This window comes from Dromiciops gliroides, chromosome 1 (genome assembly GCF_019393635.1).
Source record: "Dromiciops gliroides isolate mDroGli1 chromosome 1, mDroGli1.pri, whole genome shotgun sequence".
Taxonomy (NCBI): Eukaryota; Metazoa; Chordata; class Mammalia; order Microbiotheria; family Microbiotheriidae; genus Dromiciops; species Dromiciops gliroides.
In genome coordinates, this window is record NC_057861.1 from 31378230 (window position 1) to 31403629 (window position 25400).

The 25400-nt window shown below is 43.3% G+C and overlaps 1 protein-coding gene across 1 annotated transcript in view; it reads left to right on the forward strand.

The window, feature by feature from the left end:
- LRRC43 (leucine rich repeat containing 43) overlaps positions 1 to 25400 on the forward strand; it is a 35840-nt gene that overhangs the window by 4872 nt on the left and 5568 nt on the right. Inside the window, exons 2-7 of the mRNA XM_043977259.1 lie at positions 7011 to 7271; positions 10714 to 10824; positions 12927 to 13066; positions 16065 to 16303; positions 17186 to 17379; positions 18563 to 18660. Coding sequence (XP_043833194.1) covers positions 7011 to 7271; positions 10714 to 10824; positions 12927 to 13066; positions 16065 to 16303; positions 17186 to 17379; positions 18563 to 18660 — 1043 coding nt within the window. The remainder of the gene's footprint in view (positions 1 to 7010; positions 7272 to 10713; positions 10825 to 12926; positions 13067 to 16064; positions 16304 to 17185; positions 17380 to 18562; positions 18661 to 25400) is intronic.

The following is a 25400-nucleotide window of genomic DNA, read 5'->3' on the forward strand; positions in this document are numbered from 1 at the left end:
TCAGGAGATAATCTGTGAATTGTTCTTATTTCTACTTTGCCCTATAGTTATAAGAAATCAGGGCAGTTTTCTTGAAATATGATGGCTAGGTTCTTTTTTTTTTTTTTTTGGTCATAACATCCATATAGTTCAATGATCCTTACATCTTTTTTCTCCTTGATCTATTTTCCAGGTCGCTTGGTGGTTTTTTTTTTTGTTTGTTTGTTTTTTGGGAGGTTTTTTTGGAGGGTAGTGGTGGGGGTGATATGTGAGGTATGAGATACCTTACACTTTTTTCTATTTTTGTTTTGTTTTGTTTTGTTTTTTTGCAGGGCAATGAGGGCTAAGTGACTTGCCCAGAGTCACACAGCTAGTAAGTGTCAAGTGTCTGAAGCCGGATTTGAACTCAGGTTCTCCTGAATCCAGGGCCGGTGCTCTCTCCACTGTGCCACTTAGCTGCCCCCACTTTCTTCTATTTTTGGTTTTGTTTTAATATTTCTTGTTGTCTCATAGTGTCATTGGCTTCTCTTTGGTCCATTCAAATTTTCAGGGAGTTTGCTGCATGCCTTGGTACCTTTTTAAACCAAGCTTTTGTGACAAGCTGTTAATTCTCTTCCCAATTCTTTCTTCCAAAGCTTTCATTTCTTTTCCATTTTTTCTAGTACTCTATTTTCATTTATAAAAGCATTTTAATTCTATTTTTAAACTCTTGCTTCAACTATTCCAGCAATCCTAGTGGAATTTGTGCCCAAACTGTGTTTTTCTTTGAGGCTTTGCCTTAAGATGGTTTGGAGTCATTCTCTTCTTCTGGATTTATGTCTTAAGCATCTCTGCCACCAGAAAAGTTTTTTTTAATGGTAGGATTCTTTTTGTGTTTGTTTTCTCATTCTTCCATCCTACTTCTTGACCTTGGAGTTTATGTCATGGCTATGGTCTGCACTCCTAGAGAAAAGGTTTAGGTTGGTCCTGCTGCTGTTTTCATAGGAGTATTGTGTTAGTTTAAGATGTCAGTGATCTCAGGGGACCTACAAATTTTTATTGCTCCCAAAGTGGTCCAATTTAAGATAAAATCTGATAACTCCCCCTCCCCCTGGACTCTGCCAGTACCTGACCTGGGTTTGGGTCTGAGAAACAGTAGACTGTTGTTGGACTTAGCCATTACTGGCCATCTGGGAAGCTCCCTTTGGTCAGAGATTCCCAACCTAATTATTCCTCTGAAGGTTTCAGACTAGGCTGGAAGCTGGAACTGAGACACCACTCTGCTCCTGGGGTCTGAGCCACACACTGCTGCTTCTTTCTCCTCTCAGTATACTGCCTGGGAACTGCAATTGCTTCTTTCTTCTGAACACCACCCCTGGGTACACAAGCCCCCTCCTTCATTCCACCCTGGATTCATGACCTAGGACTAGGTATCAGGTGACAAAGTTGCCAAATGGCTTCCAGTCCCTGGTATGGCTCTAGGTCCTCTTCTTGCCCCCTAGTACAGAGCCTCTTGCTGGGTGCTGAAGTGCTCTGCACTTCTGGCTAGACCCTGTCCCCAGCATCTGCAGACCTCTCTGTCTCACTATGCTGACCTGGGCTGGGAAAATGGCTCACTGTGACTTCCCTCCCCCCACACCCTAAATTTCCCCATTAGGATTCAATCTAAATCTTTAAGAGTTTTTTTTTTTGGGGGGGGGGGTCACATAAAGGCTACTTCACCAAGAGCTTCTTTGAAGGTCTGTTGAAATAATTTTGAAATGCTCCCAGTTCCTGTGGATGAGGGTTGGGGGATTCCAGGTACCACAACACTGTACAGTTCTTTTGCAGGCTTAGCAAAACTTAGGCCCAATCCTGTCTGCATGGTCTGTTGATTACTTCTAAACTATGAGTTTTATAGTCCATTGCAAGGTTGGGAGTGACAGTTCTCTCTCCATCTATGAAATCATTTTGGGCTCATTTATCTGCTCCTCTCCAAGTATCCTATAGTAACTTCAGTATGTCACTAAGAATATGTGTTTTTGTCAGGGTGTGTGTGTGTGTGTGTGTGTGTGTGTGTGTGTGTGTGTGTGTGTGTGAGAGAGAGAGAGAGAGAGAGAGAGAGAGAGAGAGAGAGAGATTGATTTCCCAATGCAGATAGCAACCTTCTTTTTAGTACATGGCATTCTAGCACTGTGCCCCCCACCCAAAAAAAAAAATCCATCAATCACCTTCCAGCCAGCCATCTGATGATGAACTTCTTCAGATTTAGCTGGACTGGTTCTCAAAGCATTCAAAACTTTATCAGCTTGGTAGAATTGTGCTGTGCTGGCATAGCCTTTGCTATTCTGAGGTTGTTGCTAGGCCATAATGAGGCCTGGAGGTAGTGATTTAATGTTGATTCTGTAGTTATTCCATACTTACATTTCTTGGCCAAATTGCAAGCTCCCCAAAGAGGGGCAATTGTGACTTTTAATTCTTGGGCATTTTATCAGGAAATTGGTAAACTGCTTGGCTCCTAGGTGGTCCTCAATCCTTATCAACTGATTGTTGACTAACTTTCTTGCCCTTCCTTTATTTTATTTAAAGCATATTTTGCTGGGTTTTATTTTTTGTTTGTTTTTATATCAAATTCATTTTCCCACATACCCTTCCTCTCTTCCCTACACATGCTGCTCTCCCTTGTACCAAAGAATTAAAAAGGAGAAAAAAAAGATATTTCCACAAAACCAACCAACACCTCAACAACATTTGGCAGTACAGGTGATGCTCCACACCTGTGTCAGGGAGGAGGTGCTTTTCCTCAACTATTCTGCTAGACCAAGCTTAGTCATTATAATTACATAAGGAATTCTTTTTTTTTTTTTGAGGGGCAATGAGGGTTAAGTGACTTGCCCAGGGTCACACAGCTTAGTAAGTGTTAAGTGTCTGAGGCTGGAATTGAACTCAGGTCTTCCTGAATCCAGGGCCTGTGTTTTTTCCACTGTGCCACCTAGCTGCCCCAGAATTCTTTACATTTACATCAAAGTGATCATTGTTGTAATGGTTTTAACTTGTTTACTCTTTGTTCATCTCATGTAAGTTTCTTCATGCTTCTCTGAATTCTTCATATGTGTTATTTCTGATGGCACAATAATATTATATTACATTAATATGCTACAATTTGTTTAGCCATTGACCAATTGATAGGCATCTACAAAGATCTTTCTTTTATTCTTTTTTCCCAACCTTTTTGTTTTATTGATGCCTTTTTAAATATCAGAGTTACTTTTTGTGTGGAGGCAATTGGGGTTAAGTGACTTGCCCAGGGTTGCACAGCTAGTAAGTATCAAGATTTGAACTCAGGTTCTCCTGACTCCAAGGCTAGTACTCTATCTACTGTGCCACCTAGTTGCCCCCAGTCACTTTTTGATAGACCCCTCCCTTGTAACAAAGAAAACAGTGAAGTGAAAAATATAATCTTTTTAATTTTCTTTTTAAATTTTGATAATACCTTTTGCATCACTTTCTCTTCAGGTATATCCCTCTCCCTTCTCCTACTCAGAGAACTATCCATTGAGCAAAAGTAAACCTATCATAAACCTATTGAGCAAAAGTCACCAACACCGCAGTCAATTATAAAAGCATATGCAGTGTTCCACATCGATAGCCCACCACTGAAGGAGGCATACATTTTCTTATTGCTTCTTTAAGAACAAGTTTGGTCATCATTAGACAGCATTCAATTTCTTTTGTTGCCTTTTTGTTTCCATTTATATTGTTATAGTCATTATTTATATTGTGTCCCTGGTTTATTTCATTTTTTCATTAGTTCATTTAAGCCTTCACAAGCTTTTCTGTATTCATCATATACATTGTATCTTATAACCCAATTATATTCCATTATATTCCTGTATCACTCCTTCAACCATTCCCCATAGATGAGTATCTACTTGTATTTAGTTCTTTGCTACCACAAGGTACGCTAAGAATGCTTTTCTCATTTCCTTCCCTTAATTGTCCTATTTTACTTTTTCGTGTTGTAAACCACCTACAAAACACTCAGATAAAATTCTGCACCAATAAGGAGGGTTTCATCTCCAGATAATCTTTAGAGACAAGTTTTGGTAGGCTGCTATTGTAAACAGTTGTTTTTAGTACGAGCACCAAATTTTTGTAGCAATCTTCATGTTAAAATCGACCTCATCCGTATTTCTTAGTTAAGGTGAAGGATTTTAAACTTTTTGGGGGGGATTTTTAACTTTTAATATTAAAATGTTCAGTTTGGTTTCTTAAATTCCAATTGAGGGGGCAGCTAGGTGGCACAGTGGATAGAGCACCGGCCCTGGATTCAGGAGGACCTGAGTTCAAATCCGGCCTCAGACACTTGACACTTACTAGCTGTGTGACCCTGGGCAAATCACTTAACCCTCATTGCCCTGCAAAAAAAAAAAAATTCCAATTGAGTAATATGTGAATATGTATATGCATATGTGTATATATGTAGCAATATAATTCTGATCTTTTTCAAAGAAGGGTAACCATATATTCAATTTTACAAACATTTATTGAGAACCTGTGCTTAGGCACCAACAGAAATAATCAACAAACAAGCATTTATTAAGCCCTTACTGTGTGCCAAGCACTGATAGAAATACAAAGATAAATAAGATGGGGGTCATAGAACTACATTTCCCATTTTCAGTGGACTGATTGAAATAATTAACAGCTACAGCTATGGGACAGTGTCCCAGTGGCACAGAGAATACAGCTCTGGGCCTAGAGTCAAGACGACCTAGGTTCAGATCTGGCCTCAGATACTTCCTAGATGAGTGACCTTTGGCAAGTCCCTTAAATCTGTTTGCCTCGGTTTCCTCATCTGTAAAATGAGCTAGAGAAGAAAATGACAAACCCCTCCAGTGTGTCTGCCAAGAAAACCCCACATGGGGTCACAAAGAGTTGGACACGAAAGAAAAATGACTGAATGCCAACACAGGTATATATGGACAATAGTGCCTTACTTCTCCCCACTTGTTTATTTCTTCTAATGGTAGCGGGCATGTATTTCTCCCCTTTCTAGACACTCCACATCCTATCACTAGACAATTTTTGTTACTCTTCTTGTGAAATAACTCTCACATCCATCTCTTCCTTTATTTTAATTGTTGCCACATTGGTCCAGTCACCCAAGTTTGAAACCTCACAAGACATCCTTGACTTCTCCCTCATCAGTAGTGGAATGGGGCCTGAGATTGGCTGTAGCACTTCAGTATGGTGAGATAGGAAGACCCAGGTTCAAAAAACAAACACCCCCGCCACAAAGAATTTGTTTGGTCAGTGGCTTCCTGTTGCCTCTAGGACAGGTTTCTCCACTTGGCATTTAAAGTCCACCACCCTGGGGCAGCTAGATGGCACAGTGGATAAAGCACCGGTCCTGGATTGAGGAGGACCTGAGTTCAAATCTGTCCTCAGACACTTAATATTTACTAGCTGTGTGACCCTGGGCAAGTCACTTAACCCCAATTGCCTCACAAAAAAACCCAAAAACAAAGTCCACCACCATTCAGCTCCCACACACTTCCCAGTCAAGCTTGCCCTCTTCCCTCTCATCATTCTTCAAACACAGTATGCTCCCTCTCCTATATCTAGGATTCTCTCTCTCTCTCTCTTTTTTTTTTTTTTGCAAAGCAATGAAGGTTAAGTGACTTGTCCAAGGTCACACAGCTAGTAAGTGTCAAGTGTCTGAGGCTGGATTTCAACTCAGGTCCTCCTGAATCCAGGCCCGGTGCTTTATCCACTGCACCACCTAGCTGCCCCCCCGAGTCTCTCTCTTTTTACCTCAGCTCCATAAAATCTCAAACTTCCTTCAAAGCTCTAGTCAGATGTCACCTCCATTAGGAAGCCTTTCCGGGCACCTGCAGTCAGTAATGCTCTCTCCCTTCCAATATCATTCAGTATTTACTTTTGTAGACCCTGTGTAGTGTATTCCCCCATCGCTCCAGGAGAAAGCAAATTCTCCAAAGCCAGGGACCAATTCATTTTTGTCTTGCAAGGCCTTTCACTGAGTAGATGCTTAATAAATGTTTGCTGTTGTTTAACTGAATTATCTTATTTAGGCTCTCTGATCTTTCCCTCCTCCAATACTTCCTGTATACCATTGCCCTATCAATCTTCCTTGGGTACTCCCTTGATAATATCACTTCCTTGTCTTTGGATAGTATGAAATTCAGACTCTTCGGTCTGGCCTCGGCCTCCCTTTCCAACTTCATCTCAAGCTACTGCCTAATATACTTTGTTTTTTTTTGTTTTTTTTTCGGGGCAATGGGGGTTAAGTGACTTGCCCAGGGTCACACAGCTAGTAAGTGTTAAGTGTCTGAGGCTGGATTTGAACTCAGGTACTCCTGAATCCAGGGCCAGCGCTTTAACCACTGCGCCATCTAGCTGCCCCCGCCTAATATACTTTGTAATCCAACCAAAATGCCATCCTTGCTATCTCTTCAATGGGTCCCCTGCTTTCCTGGCCTACCTCATGTTGTTTCCTTTATCTGTACATCCAATACCCCCTTATGTCCAACCATTCTTTACTCACCTACTTTAAGCATCAATTCAAATATCTCTTCTCTGGTCTCTCTAGAGAGAAATCATCTTTCCCTAAGCTGAACTCCTGGGGCTTTTGATTTAGAATGTGGCTTTTTTATTTGTTTGTTTGTTTGTTTGTTTTTTAGTGAGGCGATTGGGGTTAAGTGACTTGCCCAGGGTCACACAGCTAGTAAGTGTTAAGTGTCTGAGGCTGGATTTGAACTCAGGTACTCCTGACTCCAGGGCTGGTGCTCTATCCACTGCGCTGCCTTGCTGCCCCTAGAATGTGGCTTTTTAAAAAAAAGTTATTTTTATTTAGTTTTTATTAATTTATTAATATTAATTTGTTTTTATTTAGAATGTGGCTTTCTTACTTCCTAGACTTTAATCTCCTTGAGGGCAGGAACCATATTATTGTGCCTTTCCCACCATAGGCTTCCAGGAAGTACTTGTTGGATAAACGGATACTTCTCAAATATAAGTTTAAACTTAGATGAACTCTTCTTCTACTACAGAACAGAACACGCTTTTCCCCTCAAAACTTGAAATCCTGGAAAGGGGGAATTCCCAAAATGCCAGAAAATGTGCCCCCTGAAGAGGAGACTGTAGAATCCCTGCTGAGGCTGGTACAAAGCAAAAAGTCTCCTTGGGCTCAACACAAGGATTCTACCATGGAAGACCAATATCTGCGAGAGCTTGCCATCCAGAACCCCCTTCTCATTGGGGATGCCTTCTTATTCTCCTACTTCACGTCCCTCCGAGTAGTGAACAAGGGGGTAAGTATTGGAGACAGGGAAAGGCATTAGGAGAGAGAAATTAATATTGGGGGGCAAGGTCCTCCTGTCGTGAATTATTGATGAGATGAAGGACAACTAAGGGGGAAGTAAAAGAGCAAGACTCCAGAGAACCTGGAACCACTAGGTTCTAATGATGCCTTTAGAGTGAATTCGGGAGATTGAGATTGGGGGAGATAATGTTGATAGCAAGACAATTGAGTAGGATTTCCCTAGAGTATAATAGGCTGGTGTGGTAGGAAGTTCTAACCCTCTTCTAAGAGTGTTCTGTTTGGATCCTGCCTGTTCTCTTCTGCCTCCTAACCTTGAGGAAGTGACTTCTCTCCAGGGCTTGATTTCCTCATCTGTAAAATAAAGGGGTTGGACCAAATGACCTCTGACGTCTGTCCTGGTTCGGAATGATTGAGTGATCCCATTTACCCCCAAAAAACGAGGTGTTGGCTTTATTCGTTCTTCATGGGGTTGTTCCCTAGACCCTCAGAGGGAATTCACTTGTTCATCCCCCAACTGGACTCCCTCCCCTCTCACCTTATATCAACAATCCAGGTTTACATAACTCAGTTTTGTGGGAAAGGGGACATTTTGCACACTTTCTGTTTTCATTTATTTGTTTGTTTGTTTATCTATTCATTTACTTATTCATTCATTCATATATTTACTTATTCATTTATCTATCTATTCATTCATTCATTTATTTGCTTATCTATTCATTCATTTATGTTTATTTTTCTATTCATTATTCATTCATTTATTTATCTATTGATCTATTTATTCATTCATTCATTCATCTGTGAATTTATTCATTCATGCATATATTTATTTATTCATTCATTCATCTATTTATTTATTCATCTATGTATTCATTCATTCATTTATTCATCACTCATTCATTTATTTGTTTATTCATTCATTCACTTATCTATCTATCTATTTATTTATTTAGCAGGGCAGTGAAGATGAAGTGACTTGCCCAGGGTCACACAGCTAGTAAGTGACAAGTGTCTGAGGCTGGATTTGAACTCAGGTCCTCCTGACTCCAGGGTCAGTGCTTTATCCACTACACCACCTAGCTGCCCCCTTGCACACTTTCTAATGAAAAATCCACTCTGGTTGTGGAGAAATATGACTGAGCTTGTAGATTTTAGTGTCCAAGAGTTGAATTAAAGGCTTGTCTGTATTTTGTGTCAGTCACTGGCATGTTTTTTTAAAAGGCATCTGAGAGGCAGCTAGGTGGCGCAGTGGATAGAGCACTAGCCCTGGAGTCAGGAGTACCTGAGTTCAAATCCGGCCTCAGACACTTAACACTTACTAGCTGTGTGACCCTGGGCAAGTCACTTAACCCCAATTGCCTCACTAAAAATTAAAAAAATTAAAAAGGCATCTAGGAAAAGCTGAACAAGGACGGATCCTGGAGAAAGACAGGCCCCCTCCCTCTCTTAGAATGGACTATATCAAAGCTGTTCAGTCTCCAAGAGGCTGCTCCTTCCCTCCTCCTCCAACCCCATCCACCTGTCTCTGAAATTTACTAATTTGGATATAAATGTGCATATGACACACAGTGAATTAGACTAAAGTGTACACTTTACATAGGGATGGGGAGGGAAGAATAATGCAAAGTTCCCAGGAGGAACTTGATAGCCTAATGATAGGCATAGGTTATGTAACCACAAAAGAACAAGGACAGAGAAAATACACAGACGGAAGCTGATGGTGCTGTAAGAAACTAAAGATCTGAGTAGGTGTTGCTGGATCGGTGGGGGAAAGCCAGAGAATTATGGAAGGGAATCCTAAAATAATCCAGTCCAGGGCTTCTTACTAGATTTCAGGGGCTCCGGGAACCTGGTTGGCAGAGATCTATCCCTCTTAGTATAGATATATACCAATGTATATGTTTCATATATATGTATATATGCACATATATATATACACACATACATATATATATATACATATAGTCATGTATATGTGTATATATTTTTCCCTACTAACTTCTGCAATTTCCTTCAATCATTTTAAAATAGGATTCTATAGGATGCCCCAGGCTGCCAAAGGGGGTCTATAACACCAAAAAAGTGCAGAACCCCTGATCTAGTTCAACTTTCTCCTTTTACAGATGAGGAAACTGAGGCCCAAATGAATTAAAAGACTTATCCAGGGTCACAGGATGAGTTACTGTGTGAATCACGGCTTGTTATAGAGCCCCTTCCATTGTGCAAAATGATAACCCCTTCAGCAGTCTCATTGACATTGGGATTCCCTCCACTGTTATAGGTCACAACTCTTCTGTACCTTCTTGTCCCAGAAGTTCTTGTATCTGTTTTCCCATAGATCCTAGAGCAAGACTTCGTGACCGATACTGTGTCATAGACCCCCTCATCAGTGTCTGGTGAAGCCTATGGACCCTTCTCAGAGTCATGTTTTTAGAATCATAAAATAAAACACGTAAGATTACCAAGGAAATGAATTAGGTTGAAATATAGTTGTCAAAAGAGTTTTTTTAAAGAAGTTCACAGACCCCCAGTTAAAAACCCTTGTCCTGGAGGATCTACCCATTGTGCTAAAGGCTGCCTTCTATGTTGTTTGGCATTTTGTGGGTCCCAGTCTAGCATTAGGTTTCTCCATCAGGGGTCCCTTGTGCTCACTATACAACACCTCTCCTACCATCTCTTCAGGTCATATGTTTCCTCAATCGTGTCTCTTTTACCTCTTCTTAGACGTTGGTTATCCCTAGAAATAAATGACAGCCAACTTTCTTTCTTTTTTTTTTTCTTTCTTTCTTTCTGGGGGGGTGGGGGTGGGGCAATGAGGGTTAAGTGACTTGCCCAAGGTCACACAGCTAGTAAGTATCAAGTGTCTGAGGCCGGATTTTGGAGTCAGGTCCTCCTGAATCCAGGGCCGGTGCTTTATCCACTGTACCACCTAGCTGCTCACGACAGCCAACTTCCACCCTCCACATGTCTCTTGCCAACCGTGGCATCACTGGTTTCTTTGTTGTTGTTTTTTAAAGAGTTTGTAGTGTTCCAAGATTCACAGTCATACTGTCAAAACTGGGAGACTCTTTGAAAGAATGAGTTTTGGGGGCAGCTAGGTGGAGCAGTGGATAGAGCACTGGCCCTGGATTCAGGAGGACCTGAGTTCAAGTCTGGCCTCAGACACTTAACACTAGCTGTGTGACCCTGGGCAAGTCACTTAACCCTCATTGCCCCGCAAAAAAATTTTAAAAATTAAAAAATTTTTTTTAAATGAAAGAATGAGTTTTGGTGCTGGGAAGCAGCTTGGGATCACTAAAAGCACTGTGAGATTCCCGAAACATGTTCCTCACTCCATCTAGCTGAACAAGGATGTTGTTTTGCCTAAAACAGAGTCTTTATTATGGTTCTGCCTCGTGCTTTGGTAACAGCCTGCCCTCTCCCATGTCTTCCAGGTCACCCTAATTGATGAAGACCTGCTGAAGTTCCTTAAGCTGGAAGAGCTGATATTAAGTGCCAACCACATCAGGGAAGTGGATCCCATGAATCTGCCGCCAACTCTCAAGGTAACCAGTCTTTGAGCCAGAGCTGTGGAAGGTTGTGCCCCAGACATGCCAAGGGGTATGGCTGGCACCATTGGGCCACTTGCAAACTGCCGGTGGGGCAGCTGGCAGGGTGAGGGTGGGGGCGTGGTGGTTAAAATGTGCAGGAGGATTAAATCAGGTGCGCTTTTTTTTTTTTTTTAGTGAGGCAATTGGGGTTAAGTGACTTGCCCAGGGTTATACAGCTAGTAAGTATTAAGTGTCTGAGGTCGGATTTGAACTCAGGTCCTCCTGACTCCAGGACAGGTGCTTTATCCACTTCGGCACCTAGCCGCCCCCTATAAATGCGCTTTTTAGAAGACATTCCCGGGTACAAGCTTGGAGGATAGAGTTGGCTTCGTGCCAAGGGGGAGTGGGGAATGCAGGTTTAAGACACTGAAGAGTGTCTGAGCCAGACCCTGGTGGAGAGGCTCCAGGGGAGAAAGCAGCGCTCTCTCTCATCCTCCTCTGCCACTTCGGAGGCCTTCCCAACCGCACCCCCCCCACACACACCTTTGCCTCTTTGATGCTTCCCAAGATGAGCCTCCAATCGGATCCAGAAATATGTTCCTGTAGTTACAATGTGCTCCCCCCAATCCAGTTTTTGTCTTCCTTTAGAAATGAAGGAAAACCTTCTAAACCTGTGATAGGGAGATTTTCTTCCCAAATTCCTATTATCCCTTCCCACAGTGTCCCCCTCCTTATCTGACTAATTCAATTTGTTACAGAGAAGTTAGGACACATTCATTTATTCAATAAATATTTATTAAGCCACTATTACTTACAGAGTACCTGGCTAGGTGCTGGAGATAGGGATGGGGATGGGGATGGGGGGGTGGGGGGATGGGAATGGGGATGGGGATGGAAGGGGGATGGAGATGGGGGTGGGGTGGAGATGGGGATGGGGTGGGGGTGGGGCAGAGCTATTAAGTCTAGATAAGACACAGTCTCTTCCCTCAAGGAGATTACAACATAATAGGAGGATTAGGCACCATCACTTAAATACACACTACATACCCCGTGGCCAAGGGGCCCTGACAAAGGAAGGTACTCTGGGTCACACAGATTTATCCTGGGCAGGGAGCCCAGTGCCGAAGCCCCCCCCAAGAGAGAAGCATTTTCTCACTGTCTCTGCCCTCAGTAAGTAACTCCAGGGAAATATCTAAAATAAAATTTAGGGATGGCACTGTGTAAGAGATGAGAAACATGTATAAAACAATTGTAAATTTCCTACCACAAAAAGGGCTTAAGATTAAAAAAAAAACCCAACTGCTGCCAGGTGTTCATTCACCCATACAAAAACCAGAACAGGTCTCCCTAGACGTGCTAAGGGTCATCTCCTCTGGGACACATACTCAAGCTTGAATCGGATATTCAGGAGCCCTTAAACTGTGAGGTCGCAGCCAAGGCCAGACAGAACCATTTCTCAGGATCACTAGTCATCGACCGCCCCGCCCTGCCTCCCCTTGGCATGGCTGATGATCACCATTGCTATGTGATTCTCAAACCCATCGCTGTGCTTGATGTGGGGTGAGGATAGGGGGAAAGACCGCCCCCTCCTGAAGCTCAAGGAAGAAGATGCTTCACCAAAGGAGAGGCCGATCCCACCACCTTTCCTTCTCCAGAATGATTCAGTGAATCACCAGTCCCTGGGGACCAGCCCGGGGCTGAGTGTCCTGTCAGGAATACATCCAGATGGATCAGCAGCACCCTGAGCCCATGGGGTGTGATCCTTTTAATAAAACTTTCCTTCCTGAGTTCCCTGGTCCGAAAGGAAGGAAGGAAGAAAGGAAGAAATGGAGGAAGGAAGGAAAGAAATAATTTTTTGTTTGTTTGGGTTTTTTTGTTGTTGTTTTTGCGGGGCTACGAGGGTTAAGTGACTTGCCCAGGGTCACACAGCTAGTGTCAAGTGTCTGATCTGGATTTGAACTCAGGTCCTCCTGAATCCGAGGCCAGTGCTTTATCCACTGCTTTATCCATTGCGCCACCTAGCTGCCCCGGAAAGAAGGAATTAAGGATGGAAAGAAGGAATTCTGGGGTTTGTTTTTCCTTCTAGTCACTGCCTCTGTGATGTTCTCCTCACTCAGGTTCTGGAGCTCTATGGAAATGAGATGACCAGCATCCAGTGTCTGTGCTCTCACCCCCCTCCGGCCCTCCAGCACTTGGGGGTGGGCCACAACAAACTTCTTGGCTTCCTGGAAAGCCAATACATCACAGCCAGTTACTGGTAATTGAGGACCTCTGAATGTTGGGGGGGGGGTGTGGAAGGGGAGAGATTGAACACCTGATGTTGATGTGTCTGGGTGGATAAAACGGTTTGATTTTGGTCGGTTTGTTGCGACTTCTTGGCTTATGGCTACAGACTTTAATTTTCCATTTCTCATCCAACCCACCAAATGAGGGAAACCCAGAAAGCAATAGCAGGTTTAACTGTGAAGAAATTTTACCGACGGATCATGTCAGGCACCCTGTTATTTTTTCCCCTGGAAAGTTGCTGTGACATATTCCATATACTTGTTTATTTGATATACTCCTTATTTACTGAGCACAGGGTGTATTCACAGTTGTATTGCACAAAGCTGACTCTGAATTGGTTACCACCCATCTATTTGGCAAGTCAGTCTTGCAAAATCTGAAATCCTGGGAATTGGTAGTGGGAGGGTATGGAAAGAAACCCTGCCAAGCACTCGACAAAGAATGCCATTATCATGCCTCATCGCTAGGTAGAATCTCCATGGTCTAAGACCACTGGCTTTCCCTCTCCCACGTTCTAAGAAATTTCAATAATAAACATGAATAAAGATTTTTTAAAAGAAATTACAATTATAGATTATCACAAAGGAGACCAGGCAAGTATTTTTTAGGGTAGATTAGCCTTGGAAGGCCATCCTTGGTGTCTAATAAAAGCTTGTCGTACTGAATTTCCAAGCTCTTTAGAAGAGAAGAAAAACTTTGATTAGTGAAAACTGCAAGTGAACCCAATTCGCACCCTCTGACCAGAACTTCTGGCCTCCTCCCCTTTTTCTGCTGACCATTCACCCAGGCTCCCATATAACAGCTCAGTTTATAACTGCTGGAGATTCCCCATCCCTCCTTCCTTGTGACTTAGTCAAATTGCTAAGAAAAGAAGTCTCTATCAGGCAGTCTGGTTAATAGAGAAAGTTGGCCTGTACATGATAGATCTGTGAGCATTACTTCAAAGTTTTTTAAAAAATGGAACATATATCTCATATGTAGATCTGCCCCTCCCCCTTTTCCTGTTCTTTTGAAGAATGTGAGCTGTGTGAGTGATTGTTTCTGTGCCCTCATAGATCAGGTTCTGAGAGTGTCCTCTGTGGGGTTATGTCATAACAAGGAAGGAAAGATTACAGTGATGAAGTGTATTCTGTGGGAAATTGTTAGTGTTTAGTGTGACGGCGAAAGACAAGGTAGCGATAAGCTGGTTGGTGTTGAGGGTTTTTTTTGTGGGGGGGTAGTTGGTTTTGGGTTTTTTGTCTTCTTGCTTTATTACCTGGAGCTAAAATCTGTTTCATTTTAAATCTGTCAGTGGGAAAATCCACCCTCTGCCCATCCTTTCCTCTCCTTGCCCCCTGCTTTGCCATGTCCCCAGGCCCAGATCTCGAGAAACTCTTGGCTTTCCGCTCTATTCTCCTTGACTGACCTCATATCATCCGTGACCAGAGAAGACTTTGGACTTTATTAGCTTAGAGAAGGTGGCTTAAGCTGCTCTTATGGGCAAGCAGCCTCACCTACTTACTCTTCCAGACTTTGTGGTGTAGGGAGGAGAAGCAGGAGCTTTCTAGCTACATGGAGCCTTAGTCGGCCAGCTGCCATTTTACAGATGAACAAAGGCTCCCAGAGATTTGACTTTTGCTGCTAGGGTAGCTAGCATTGACATAGCTCCTTCAGGTCTACACAGTGTTTTACATACTCTCAATCCCCGCCAGATGGTTACTATTATTAGACCCATTTTAAGATGAAGAAACTGAGGTTGGCAGAGGTTAAGTGACTGGCCCAGGGTCACACAGCTATTAAGGTCAGATTCATCCCAGGTCTGACATTCAAGTCTCTTGCCAGATCCTCAGTTGTTGCTTATTCCTCTAGTTCTCATTAGTACTCCTCTCTGGTCTTTTTCAGTCAGCCAACAAATATTTATTTGAGGGAGAGCTTGCTATGTGGCAGGGCTGGAGATGGTGTGGAGCCTGCCCAGAAGTCCATGAATTTCTGCACCTCTGTCAGGTCTGAAGAGACCAGGGTTAGCCCTGAGGGTGAAACAGCACCATGTCTGGAATCTGAGGGTCTTTCTACTACAATTAATGTCAGGGGCAGCTGGGTGGCACAGTGGGTAAAGCACTGGCCCTGGATTCAGGAGGACCTGAGTTCAAATCCAGCCTCAGACACTTGACACTTACTAGCTGTGTGACCCTTAGGCAAGTCACTTACCCCTCATTGCCAAAGAAAGGAAGGAAAGAAAAGAAAAAAAAAGAAAATGAAGGCTGTACAATTAATGTCACCCTGGACAAGCACCTTCCCCTCTCTGTGTGGGCTTTACTTGTCTATAAAAATAAGGGGATTAGATCGGATGATCACTAAGGGTTATAGCATTTCTAGGGACAAGGGGGCATGTGCACATAAAGTTGATTTGTGAATCTAGGGATGATGTGCTAAATGCCAACCTAGTGGTACAAGATCACCTGGGCTTTGCAGTTTTAGGTAGGATTTCATTTAGGCCCTTGGATATGTCTAACACTAGCCAAAGGACCTGATCCAAGACAGAGCTTAATAGTTACTTGTGGGTTGATTGACTGGAGGAGAAGTAGGGACTACAGACCACAGTGGAGAGAACATTTAGAGATGCAAATGAACAAGGGGTGATCAAAGCTAGGGTGGGATGACTGGGGCTCAAGTCCAATCCAACAAACCTTTGTAAAGGGTTTTTTTTAATGTTTGTGGCACTGAGGGTCACAGAGATGATGAAAATCCCAACACTGAGAAGTCTGCATTACATTGGATTAAAGATTTAAAATCGGCGGTTTTTAAAGGAGATGCAGTTTTAAGATTTGCTACACCTACACGTTGATATATCACATACACGACTGCAATTTAGCGGTAGTCCACATTCAGCTGAGGGAGCGCTGCTTGACCCAGTGTCAGAATTCTTAGTGAGAGCTCTGGTTCAGCCAGCCTCACTGACTGGCCTGGCCCTGGACTGTTTTGCCTTGTAGGCCTAACCTGGTCTCTCTGGACCTGGGCTACAATGACCTCACTGAGCTGCACTACATGATCGCCGGCCTGTGTACCCTGCTACAGCTGAGGCTCTTGGTGCTGCAGGGTAATCCCCTGGCTCTGGTGCCCCATTACCGCGGCTACACCATAGACTGCCTGCCCCAGCTGTACGTGCTGGATGATGTCACTGTCTCCCCCGAGGAGAGGCACCTGTTCCAGGGGCTCAGCTGCAAATTAGGTAAAATGAGGGAGGGAACGCTTGTTGGGCACCCCTCTTTTTCTCTAAGTGCTTCACCTGTAGTTTAGAACCGGAGGCAGCTAGTTGGTACAGTAGATAAGAGTCAGGAAGACCCGAGTGCAAATTCAGCCTCAGACCTCAGCAGTGTGACTTTAAGGCAAGTCACCTAACCTCTGTTTGCCTCAGTTTCCCAATCTATAAATGTGAGGATGAAAATAGCACCTACCTTCCAGGGTAGTTGTGCAGATCAAATGAGATAATACTTGTAAAACACTTAGCAACCCTTAAAGAGATTTATATTAATAAATTGTTGATAAATGTTTCTCATTCTTCTGCTAAATTGCATCTAACCCAAGCAGTGTCTCCCACTTCCACAGCCAGAGGGCACTCCTAGAATTTACCCTTGTCATCAGGTTCGCTGTTGGTGGGAGCTTTCGGATCTACCTAGGGCTCCCCCCTTGAAAATATCCCTTTAGGGGCAGCTAGGTGGCGCAGTGGATAGAGCACCGGTGCTGGAGTCAGGAGTACCTGGGTTCAAATCCGGCCTCAGACACTTAACACTTACTAGCTGTGTGACCCTGGGCAAGTCACTTAACCCCAATTGCCTCACTAAAAAAAAAAAAAAAAAAGAAAAAAAAAAAAGAAAATATCCCTTTAAACCAAAACCTTCCTGGGTCCTTGGTTGAGTCTTTCACCGACTAAAGACTCCCCCCTTGTGGCCAGTACCGCAAACTACATGAGCCTTCCCGAGGCTGGGGGAAGTGATTGAAGAATCTTCCTTCCTTCCCTGTCCCAAACACTTCCCAGGCACCATGCAGATACTTCCAGCCCCAGACCTTTCTCTTTGGCTCTTGTGTAGCGACACCCTCCTCCCTGTTACAGGCATGGCGGAAGAAGAAGCCCACTTAATAGTGACTGTGAAGAATGTCACAGGTATTTTGGATTCCTCTGTCTTGGACCCAGAACCAACGCTCGAAGGTCCTTATATTGTGTATAGCTACTATGTGACATATAATTTTGTAGAGGATGAAAAAGACATTGGGAAAGAGAAGGAGGATGCTAGTAATATGAAAGAGGTAGGTGATAGTCCTTCTCGCGAGAGGGGGGTGTATAGAGGGGAAAGGAGGGAGCGATATTTACCCACTACCCACGCCCAAGGTGGCTCAGTGGATAAAGCTCTGGCCTTGAATCTAGGAAGACCTGAGTTCAAATCCGGCCTCAGACACTTATTAGGTGTGTGACCCTGGGCAAGTCACTTTACCTCTGTTTGCCTTAATCCGCTGGAGAAGGAAATGACAAAGCACTCCAGTATCTTTACTAAGCAAACTCCATGGACAATATGGTCATGAAGAGTCAGGCAACAACTCAGCCCCCCCTCACCCACAAATGTCCTTCTTCAGATGGGCAGTGCTATCTTCCCTAGGAATCAATCATCCACAGAGCTATGGTTTCCCACCAGATGTCCCTGATGATGTGGCTCAGGTTTTGCCACAAACTTTTAGAATTAATTTACTTATAGGGGGGCAGCTAGGTGGCGCAGTGGATAGAGCACAGGCCCTGGAGTCAGGAGGACCTGAGTTCAAATCCAGCCTCAGACACTTGAACACTAGCTGTGTGGCCCTGGGCAAGTCACTTAACTCTCACTGCCCTGCAAAACAAACAAACAAAAGAATTAACCTGGTTATGCTTGAGCCACCCCCAATAAGAGGAACCAATTGATGTAAGAGTGCAAGGACCTTGGATACCTTTAGGTCATTGATTCATCATTGAATGGTTCAATTGCTTTTTTTTTTCTTTTTGGTGGGGCAATGGGGGTTAAGTGACTTGCCCAGGGTCACACAGCTAGTAAGTGTCAAGTGTCTGAGGCCGGATTTGAACTCAGGTCCTCCTAAATCCAGAGCCAGTGCTTATCCACTGCGCCACCTAGCCGCCCCCAATTTCTTATTTGGTCCAGGATTTTTGTTGTTTAGTCATTTCAGTTGTGTCAGATTCTTGATGACCATGTTGGGGATTTTCTTGGCAGAGATACTCGAGTAGTTTGCCATTTTCTTCTCCAGCTCATTTCACAGAGGAGGAAACTGAGGCAAAGAGGGTGAGGTGACTTGCCCAGGGTCACACAGTTAATAAGAGCCTGAGGCCAGATTTGAACTCAGGGAGATGAGTTTTCAAGGTCCCTATCGTGGATGCCTCATTTCGATTGCATTGGGTGAAACCTCTCTTCAGCAAGTCACCTTGGTCATCTTTGTGTCTCCCTGGCAGGTTATGGAGCCCACCAAAAGCCCATTACTATCAACCATGCTTTCCAGGGAGAGCAATAATGAGACAGAAACAGATCCCCGGCTCATGCCAGCCCCAGGGTAAGGATGGAAACTATTGGGATCACTGGGATCTGAATAAGCCCAGGATGATAGAAAAAAATTACATCTTTTTTTCCACTAATCTCTTACTATAATTAGCATTTCCTTCCATTATGATTATCACCAGTAAAGCATTATTCTGAGAAAGTGTCTGTAGGCTTCACTAGACTCCCAAAGCAATCTTAAAAACCATAATCTTGGGGGCAGCTAGGTGGCACAGTGGATAGAGCACCGGCCCTGGATTCAGGAAGACTTGAGTTCAAATCTTTTTTTTTTTTTTTTTAGTGAGGCAATTGGGGTTAAGTGACTTGCCCAAGGTCACACAGCTAGTAAGTGTTAAGTGTCTGAGGCTGGATTTGAACTCAGGTACTCCTGACTCCAGGGCCGGTGCTCTATCCACTGTGCCACCTAGCTGCCCCCCTTTTTTTTTTTTTTTGAGTTCAAATCTGACCTCAGACACTTGACACTTACTAGCTGTGTGACCCTGGGCAAGTCACTTAACCCTCATTGCCCTGCCCAAAAAACCAAAATAAACCAAAACAAAAAAACCCACCATAATCTTAACCTTCTCCCAAAAGGTTAAGCACCTCTGCCCTAAGGCTGTGTGTTTGCCTCCATATTCTAGAGCAGGATTCTGTTCCTGATTCCTTTTTACCCAGACTATTCAGCCCCCTCTTCCCAGTATGGTCACACCTCTGTTAACCAGAGTAATCAGAGGAGAGACCAGTGGGTGCTTTTAGGCTAATTAGCTAATTTTATAGGCTAATTAATTTCTAGTTTGCTGAGGGTCTTCAAACAGCAAGTCCTTTTGTCGTGGAACATTTTTAAAAATCAAATATATGAGTCTAATTATAAGTAGTATAAACTGAGTCTGTTGTTTTTCATTTTTTTCTGGCATCACCAAAAAATTCAGATTCATAAACAATAAAAATGGTTATATGTGAAACTGTAAACTCCATTAGTTCTGTTTAACCACTGGGGCTCTGATGCTGTTCAGTAACAAGGACCAATTGCTCTCAACCCACTGATCATCCCCTGTGGTTATAAAGGGGCTAGATGGCATAGTGGATAGAGCACTGGCCCTGAAGTTGGGAGGACCTGAGTTCAAATCTCACTTCAGACTCTTACTGGCTGTGTGACCTTGGGCAAGTCACTTAACCCCAATTGCCTCAAACATCCAGGGCCATCTCCAGTCATCCTGATCTACATCTTGCCATTGGACCCAAATAGCTCTGGAGGAGAGAGTGAGGTTGGCAACTTTGCACAGCCCTTCCCTACTTAAATCCAATTCACTGCAAGTCATGACATCACCCAGATGTCATGGTTCTCTTCGAGAACGAAGGACAAACAATAGCAAAATGGAGCTCATCAGTATTGTACATCACTTTCAAGACGGCGTGCTCGCCCAGGTTCTGGGTGATGGACGATGCTCTCACACTTTCCCAGTCACCAATGCAGTTAAACAAGGCTGTGTGCGCGCTCCCATGCTCTTTAGCATGATGTTTTCAGCCATGTTGTCAAACGCCTTCGGTGAGGACAAACACAGCATCAAGGACAGCTATGCACTTCAACTTTAAAAGGCTGCGAACCTAGACTAAAGTATTAGGAGCGTTGGTGCACGATGTTTTGTTTGTGGACGATTGCAGCCTCCAAAGCTGAGATGCAATAAAATATGGATCAGTTCTCTGCTGCTTGTGCTAGTTTGGGACAGTCTACCAGTGCTATGCCAGAAAACTCAATCTCTTCCATTTGAATTGTCTTAGGAAGATTCTGAAGATCATCTGGAAGTATTAGATACCAGACACTGAGGTCCTTTCTTGAGCTGAACTGCCAAGCATTCAAACTCTATGGCAGAGAGCACAACTCTGATGGACTGGCCATGTTGTTCAAATACCAAACTTATAGTTGCCTAAAAGACTATTTTACTGAAAACTCTCATACAAGGTAAGTGCTCACATGGAGATCAGAAGAAGCAATACAAGGACACTCCCTAGGTCTCTGAAGAACTTTGGAACTGATTGCTTGACATGGGAGACACTAGCACAGGACCGCCCAGCATGGAGTGCCCCCATCAGAGACGGTGCTGTGCTCTGTGAGCAAAGCAGAATTGAAGCAACTCAAAGGAAACAGGAGATGCACAAATTTAGAGAATCCACTCCCAACATTCTTATGGACTATTTGTGCCTGACCTGTGGTGGAGCCTTCTGAGCTCATATTGGTCTGATTGGCCAGTTGGACACACTGCAACTTGACCCCTAACATAGTGATGTCATCTTGGTACTCTTTGAGAATGAAAGACAACAACCAAACTATTCAAGACCAGAGATCACTCTAGGAGTAATGCTAAACTCTCTGTGGTCCTCAGAGAGCTGACTACCTCTGTCCCCATTCTTCAGTGGGAAACAGTGCTTTTCTCCTTAGTTTAAAGGTAGATTTCTCCTATAGACTCTTGATTCTTGGTACTTCCCCACACACTAGGAAACCTCTCCCCCTTGCCTTTCCATTGAAGTTATTCACAAAAAAGCAACATCGTGCCCAGTTGATGTCCCTGCTGGCTTGCTCCTGCCTTCATTAGCCGCTCATCAGTTACTCAAGAATAGGCTGGGTTTAATGTATATTTTATGTCAGAGGTTCCCTCTTAATTCCTTTTCTGGCTCATTGGCTCCACCACATGGTACCGGGAAACTTCAGTACCTGGCATTCCCTCAAAGGGAATTCTTAACAAGGGAAGCTCCCCTTCACAAGAACCCAGGCTCACAAACCTCAGTAAAACATTTTCTTTGAAAAAATTAACAAACTCAAAAAGAAGTCAGAGAATCAAGACCACCCAACCCTAGGGGGCAGCTAGGTGGTGTGATGGATAGAGCATCGGCCCTGGTTTCAGGAGGACTTGAGTTCAAATCCGGCCTCGGACACTTGACACTTACTAGCAGTATGACCCTGGACAAGTCACTTAACCGTCATTGCTCTGCCCCCCCCCCAAATAATAATAAACTCAAAAAGAAGTCATAGAGAATCAAGACTAGGGGCAGCTAGGTGGCACAGTGGATAAAGCACCGGCCCTGGATTCAGGAGTACCTGAGTTCAAATCAGGCCTCAGACACTTGACGCTTACTAGCTGTGTGACCCTGGGCAAGTCACTTAACCCCCATTGCCCCACAAAAAAAGAAAAGAAAAAAAAAAAGAGAGAGAATTAAGACTACCTAGCCCTTATGGACCCAGACTTACAGCCTGGGCTTTAGCAAGGGGCATGGATGGCCAAGGTATTTTTGCTCCATCAGTTCTTTCCCTTCAGGTCCCCTTTGCCTGGGCCACATGGCTCTTTCTCCAGTAGCTTTTGACAGTCCCTACTGGGACTGGTTTCTGCTCCCTGATGTTGGCGATTCCATTGTTAGCACCTACCTTTGTTCTCCTCAGTCCTACTTCTTGTAATTCAGCTTCTCTGCAGATTTCTTTTTTTTTCTTTTTCTTTTTTTAGTGAGGCAATTGGGGTCAAGTGACTTTCCCAGGGTCACAAAAGCCAGCAAGTGTTATGTGTCTGAGGTCAGATTCGAACTCAGGTACTCCTGACTCCAGGGCCGGTGCTCCACCCACTGCGCCACCCAGCTGCCCCTCTCTGCAGATTTCTGAGGCCCACGTGGTTCATTTGGGAGACCCTGACTTGCTGGACTCAAAAATGTATCTCAGAGTGTCTTCATTCCTGTGGAAGCTTTATTTCATATATCCAAATGCTACATACCCTTCCCTTCAAGCCAAGGGTTTTTCAGGATGCTATGGGGAGGCTATATTTTTGCCCTGTTCAAAGAAGTAATTGTATTTTGTACCATACCAATTTTTAAAATATTATTTTATTTTTTCCAATTACATGTAAAGTCATTTCAACTTTTTTGGGGGAGGGGGGCAATGAGGGTGAAGTGACTTGCCCAGGGTCACACAGCTAGCAAGTGTTAAGTGTCTGAAGCCGGATTTGAACTCAGGTCCTCCTGAATCCAGGGCCAGTGCTTTATCCACTGCACCACCTAACCCCATTCCTAAACTCTGAACTTGCTTTATCAGCTCCTAATCTCTTGTCTTGAAATCTTAAAACCTGTTCTTTGACCTCACTTCGACCTCCAATCCCTTTGCCCCTTGATTCTTTTTCGGCACCAGCCAGTCTCTCCACCCTTCACTATCTCGACCTTCATTCTTCCCTCAAGGCCCCTCACTCTATCACTTGATCATGCCCTGCCAAGCTCCAGACATGGATTACTCCCACCATCTGCTGTCTTTACTCCTATTCATGTGCTGCTGAGCAAAGCTGGAGAAGAATCACAAAACCATGTTGACTGGCTCCTCTACAAATTTTTGTGACAGAATTCCAGCTAGGTTGAGTTGAATTGAATTCAACTGGGTTGAACACCTCCCAGCTTTATTCCTTTTACAGTTTCCTAATTGACTCACCAGCCCACTCACTGGAGCCACTTTTCCACACATTTTCATCCCTCCTCAAACATACTGCTCCCCTTCTCCCTATCCTCTTCATCAAGAATCTTCCTTCCTTCCTTCCTTCCTTCCTTCCTTCCTTCCTTCCTTCCTTCCTTCCTTCCTTCCTTCCTTCCTTCCTTCCTTCCTTCCTTCCTTCCTTCCTTCCTTCCTTCCTTCCTTCCTTCCCTGGCAATCAGGTTTAAGCGACTTGCCCAGGGTCACACAGCTAGTAAGTGTCTGAATCAGGATTTGAACTCAGGTCTTCCTGATTCCAGGGCTGATGTTCTAACCACTGCACCACTTAGCTGCCTCAGCCTTTCTTTCTATGTACTCAATTTGTCTGTCCCTGACTACTGACTGCTTCCCTACTGCCTTCAAATACAACTTGTCTTCCTCATGCTTAACCCCCATCCCCACTTGATCTGACCATTCCCACCAGCTATCCCCCCGTATTTCACTTCCTTTTTGTGACTAAACTGTTTGAGAAGGTCATCTGTATTCAGTGTCACCTCTTCCTTTCCTATCACTCTTTTTTTTTTCTGAATAGAATTTTATTTTCCAAAATATATGTAAAAACAAAATTTTAACATCAATTTTTTAAAAACTTTGTGTTCCAACTTCTCTTCCCCCCTCCATTCCCATCCCCCACCCACAAGAACTCAATCAATTCAAAATAAGTTATACATGAGTAGTCATGGAAAAATTCCCATATTAGCTAGTTGTGAGAGAAAACAGTCAAAAAAACCCCCAAACTTCAGATTATTTCCTATCACTCTTTTCTTCACTTTCTGCAGTCTGATTTCTGACCTCATCATTCAACTAAAACTGCTCTCCCCAAAATTACCAGTGGTCTCTTCATCCCCAAATAAATTCTCATCCTTCTTGACCTCTCTGCAGCCCTGGATAGTATTGGTCACCTCCTCCTTCTGGATATGCTCCCGTCCCTGTTTTTGTGACACACTATCTTCTCTTAAACTTAAAAGTGCCTTCAGTTAAGAACTTAAAGCCACTTGTCTGGAGCATAATAAGATGTTTCCATCCCACTTTGTTCTCTCTTTAAAGTACATATGACCGAACTTTAGTCTGGTGCCTCTGCTTCACCTTAAAGAGAAACTTCATTAGTATTTTTTTCTTTTCTTTCCTTTCCTTTTCCTTTTCTCTTCTCTTTTCCTCTTCTCTTCTCTTTTTATCAATTCTGAAAGAATGCCCTGCCCTGAAATCTTCTTACATCATTTTTAAATACTTTCTATACTTTCTGTGTGGAAATTGGGTAAAAATTTAAGAAGAAAAACAATAGAAACTTCTGCAACATAAATTCGGATGCTAATCAGATATAGAATAGGAACACCTTAATCTAATTAAGGTTATTCACTATCTCTACCCTTGAATGGATCGAATGGTTTAGAAAAATGTTTTTCCAGGGTTTTTCCATTTTAAGTGACTTAAGTTGAGGTTAATAGTATTGATCCTAAACAAATGTTGAAAACTTTTTTTACATGTAACTGGAAAAAAATAAAATACTATTAAGATCAAAAATAAAATAAAATTGATCCTTCAAACAGGAATGGCTTGTGTCACAGAGAGATTTTCAAAGGCTAGACGGATTGCTGTCCCTTTGGATTTTCTCTCTTTCTAAGCAGAGATTCTTGGAATGAGAATAATTTAATTAACAAAATCGTCTCTGTCCAAAAATATAAAACAGAATTTTTCTTCAATGCCCCATATACATGTTTTTTTTTTGTTTTGTTTTTTAGTAAGGCAATTGGGGTTAAGTGACTTGCCCAGGGTCACACACCTAGTAAGTGTTAAGTGTCTGAGGCTGGACCTGAACTCAGGTACTCCTGACTCCAGGGCTGGTGCTCTATCCACTGTGCCACCTAGCTGCCCCTAACCCCATATACATGTTATAGGAAGCTTCTTATGATGCTGTGAAATGGTAATGGCCAAACTTGGTTCCAGAGATGACATGAGAAAATGCACCTCTCACCTTCCATGACACAGAACTGGGATGTATGGTGGGGGGACTAAACTGATGTTCTGTCTTGTGGAACTTTCTACCCTTCTCTTATTTTATTTTCATAAGGGATAGCTTCATGGGGAAGGAAAAGAAGAAGAAAATGTTTGAAAAAGAAGGTGATATTAAAATAAAAGTTGTCACTACACTTTTTTTTTGACAACACTTGTCATCTCCTCCCACTCCTCTTCCACTAATCCATAGTTTATGGGCCTGGCCACCCTCTTTGATAGACGTAGTAATGATGTTTTGATATCTTCTC